General features: G+C 40.0%; 1 protein-coding gene across 1 annotated transcript; it reads right to left on the reverse strand.

Annotated features, from left to right (window-relative positions):
* Positions 1–2,242: 2,242 nt before the first annotated feature.
* Positions 2,243–3,181, reverse strand: LOC144226822 (olfactory receptor 5J3-like). The gene has a single exon (XM_077758347.1). It carries the CDS (start codon positions 3,179–3,181, stop codon positions 2,243–2,245), a length of 939 nt encoding a protein of 312 aa, XP_077614473.1.
* Positions 3,182–4,348: the final 1,167 nt, after the last annotated feature.

Raw genomic sequence — 4,348 nt, forward strand, 5'->3', positions numbered from 1 at the left:
GATGGCTTCTTGCCAAACAGGAAGTAAAACCTTTCAGAGCAAGTTTTCTCTGAGTATTAGTGACCATTCCACAGTGAGCAGTAGTAAAACAGTTGCATTCTGTCCTGTTCAGTTTAATATGTAGTAATGGAAACCAAAGCCGGGGAGTGGGAAATAGTTCATATGAACGACTGCAAGTGAAATTGCACAGCCAATCTAGAACCCAAATTCTCTTTTTCCTTTTTTTTTAATGTTTATTTATTTATGTTGACAGAGAGAGAGAGAGTAAGACAGAGCAAGCAGGGAAGAGTCAGAAAGAGAATCCCAAGCAGGGACCGCATAGTAAGCAAAGAGCCCTACGTGGGGCTCGATCTCACAAACTCGTGAGATCATGACCTCAGCCGAAATCAAAAGTCAGACCCTTAAGTGACTGAGCCACCATGGTCCCCCCAAGTTCTCTTTTTTACTATTTTTGAATATCTACATTTATTTTGAAAAACTGTCTGCTATAAGTAATCCAGGTTAATTTCTGAAAATGTACATGCCAGGGGGTTCCTGAGTGGCTCAGTCAAGTGCCAGAGACTGGCTCCAGCAGGTTCAGGGGTCCCTGAAGGATGGATGATGTAGGCGAGGGAGGGATGAGAGAGCCATGAGAATCTTTCTGGTCCCCAGGCAGGCATCTCCGCTCTGACAGGGGCTCAACTTTATTTTATAATTAAGTGTTTGGGGGATGGCACAGAAGTGGCATTTGCCTTAGACAATGATTTCTGATGACAAACTTCTCTGATATGTAAGAATTTTCCAGAACATAGATTTGTAGAAGACTCCTGCATAACCTTTATCAGTAGTAATTGAGGTAGGTGATTTAGATGCTTATCCTATGGGGATGGAAGGTGTCTTTAGCATACAAGACAATGTTTTTAGCATAAAAAGGGTGAAGTTGGTTCTTTGTGGGCAGGGGTCAATAGCTTGTTTGTTTAAGGGGAAGTATTAAGAAAAGCAGGACTTTCAGGAAACAATGTTTGCTCCCATAATCAGAAAAGAAGAAGTTCCTCAATAGGTTCCTTCACAGGGTGCAATCAGCATATTCATGGCCAGAATAAGTCACTCTGAATACTAATCACAAATGCCTTGGGGGGCTAGTGCTCCAAGCAGAAACAATTGGGTGGGGGTGGATATCTGTTCCTTAACTCTAAATTAGGCTCTTTGTCTCAGGACCAGGCTCAATTATAACTCTTGTGTTCTTAACCCCCTTTATTATGTAAGTCTTGGATCAGCAAGGCCCCTAGGAAGAGCCTTTTGACAACCATCCACAATGCTTTCATCTAAAATCTCTTTTGAAAAGGCAGGAATATGCTTTTCCTTATGAGGAATCTGTGTGGGGAATATCGGTCTGATTTGGAATATTGTGAGGCCTGGTCAATACCCGCAGGCTCATTTCCAACATGAGCCAGTATTAGCAGAAGGAGATACCAGTTTTGCTTCTCATGGCAGGAGCTGTGCAAACACTGCCATTTCCTTGCTATGACTGTCATCTAGCGAGGCCGGTGTGGCTCCCAGCAGTCAGGTAAGCATCCAACATCTGCTCAGATCATGATCTCATGATCTGTGAGTTCAAGCCCCACATCCGGTTCTGTGTGACAGCTCATTGTCTGGAGCTTGCTTCAGATTCTGTGTCTCCCCCTCTCTCTGCCCTTACCCTGCTTGTGCTCATGCTCATGCTCATGCTCATGCTCTGTCTCTCTCCCTCTCTCTCTCTCTCTCTCTCAGTAACTAAATCTCTAAGCATAGAAAAAAAGGAAAAAAGAAAATGCACATGCCAGGTTTGTGGATAATTCGAGTACCAATACGTTCTTCCTTTAAAAGTATTTTACTTATTTCCGTGCTTAATAGAGAGACTGAGTTAAGTTATATTTTATTACTTATTGTCTTATGTTTGTATTTATCTATTTCTGTGTGTGTTTATGTTTCTGTTTATCTATTTTCATGTACTCATTTGTACCCATATACAGGAATGAAAGTGTCTTCAATTCTCCAGTAGTAAAAAGCCTAGATCTTACTATGATTTTTAGGTTTGTTTACACAATAGCCAGACATATCTCTTACAAACGTCACATTCTTCTAGACTTCTGCTATAAATCATTAGGTTCCCATTAAATAAAGTCTAGGATTCCTTTGGGCTCAAAACTTTAATAAATTCATATAAATATTCTTATCCAGAGCACCTCTTTGTATTTTATTTGGGGACACAGATGGTGTGAAATTAACAAAGAAAGTATTTCATTTCTATCGCCCTTTTCACAGCATCCTTTACTTCCTTATTCCTCAGGCTGTAAATTATTGGGTTTAACATAGGAATCACCAGGGTGTAAAGCACAGATACCACCTTCTCTTGTTCTAAAGAATACTGAGAACTTGGTTGGATGTAACTAAAGCTTATAGAGCCATAGAATAAAGTCACAGCGGTTAGATGTGAAGCACAGGTGGAGAAGGCTTTGTGTCTGCCGGCTGCTGAGCGGATCCTCAGGATCGTGGCAACAATGAAGATGTAGGAGATCATCACAGTCAAGAAAGTGATCATAGCAATAACTCCAGAGAAGATTAAAAGCAACAGTTCATTCATGGTGGTGTCAGAACATGACAGCTTCAACAGTGGGGGAAGGTCACAGAAGAAGTGACTAATGATGTTTGGCCCACAGAAAGACAATTTCATCAAGCCAATTGTGTGTGTCAATGAGTTGATTAAACCTCCTACACATGACCCGATGACCAGGACAACACAAACTAGTTTCGTCATAGCCACTGTATAAAGTAAAGGGTTCACGATGGCCACATAACGGTCATAAGCCATTGCCGCCAGCAAGAAGCCCTCAGTGGTGAGGAGTGACACAAATAAAAAATACTGCACAATGCATGCAGAGAATGAGATTGTCTCCCGTTCAGCAAAGAAGTTTAGCAGCATTTTTGGAGCAAAGACTGACGAATAGCAGGCATCAACAAATGACAGGCAGCTAAGGAAATGATACATGGGTGTCTGGAGTTTGGGAGTTATTTGGATCAGAAAGAGCATTCCTAGATTCCCCACCAAAGAAATGGTGTAGGTGAGCAGTAACAGCACAAAGAGGACCTCTTTCAGTTCAGCACGATCTGTCAGTCCCAAAAGGATAAACTCTGTGACCGATGTCAAATTATCCTCTGCCATGTGTGTGTTTCCTTGTCCCTGTTAATGATACGATTGGAATAAACTGAGAATAATCATGCCACACCATCAAGACTCTTTGGAATCCCTAACTAACTTGCAACTTGAGCTGTTGATTTTTCTTTTCTGGTTGTTTTCACTAGAAGGTCTCTAGTCTCTTCAAGGACTGTTTATTACTCTATTTTATAAGAAAATCCCATGAGTGAAAAAAGAAAACATTAGGGTCTTAGCTTCAGGATGCATTCAAGTGCTTATGCTTTTATGTGAAGGAAAAACAAAAACACTAAAGTGAATTTCATTCTAAAATATGCAAAGCAAAGTCCAGCTAATAAAGTATAATAAATAAGGTTGGAAATTTAATCTTTGGCCTTATTGAAGTTCTTTTAGTCTTCTCACTTTGGGAGGCTCTTGAGTGGCTCAGTTGATAAAGCAACCAACTCTTAGTATCGGTTCAGGTTGTGATCTCATGGTTTCATGAGTTTGAGCCCCAAGTCAGGTTCCATGCTGATAGTGCAGAGCTTGCTTGGGATTCTGTCTCCCTCTCTCTCTCTGACTTGTACTGTTTCTGTCTCTCAAAATAAATAAATAAACTTTTAAAAAATTAAAAAAAATAAACTTCTCACTTTGATTTTAATGGTAGCTGATGCCAAATACATCAAGATATAAGAATTAACTCTACTATACCATTTGACTTAAGAAATCTACTTATGCCTTCATGTTTAGTTCATACTCCACATTTTTTGTATGTTGGATGTGATGAAAGACAAAGCTTTAACATCCAAAAAATTTGTGGTCATCCTTAGAAAATAGCCAGAGATGTTGGTGTCTTAGAAAGATATCCACTGGAAATGAGAGGAGAAGATACTCTTAGCTGGAATGTGAAACCTGATGAATTACAACTTATAATCAACTTATAATTGGTGTTTGATATCCAATAGAAATATCTTATGGGCTATATGGGTAGTTCAGTGGGTTAAGCATCTGACTCTTGGTTTCAGCTCATATGATGATCTCATGGTTTCATGAGTTTGAGCCCCATATCAGGCTCTGTCCTGACAGTGTGGAGCCTGCTTGGTATTTTCTCTCTCCTTCTCTCTGTGCCCCACTCTCACACTGTCTCTCTCTCTCTCTTTCAAAAATAAATAAACTTTATAAAAATTAAAAAAATCT

Source organism: Crocuta crocuta, unplaced genomic scaffold (genome assembly GCF_008692635.1).
Source record: "Crocuta crocuta isolate KB4526 unplaced genomic scaffold, BGI_CrCroc_1.0 scaffold1118, whole genome shotgun sequence".
Taxonomy (NCBI): Eukaryota; Metazoa; Chordata; class Mammalia; order Carnivora; family Hyaenidae; genus Crocuta; species Crocuta crocuta.

Coding starts and splice junctions, on each gene's coding strand:
- LOC144226822 (XM_077758347.1), bottom strand. CDS start 3,181: ATGGCAGAGGATAATTTGACATCGGTCACAGAGTTTATCCTTTTGGGA.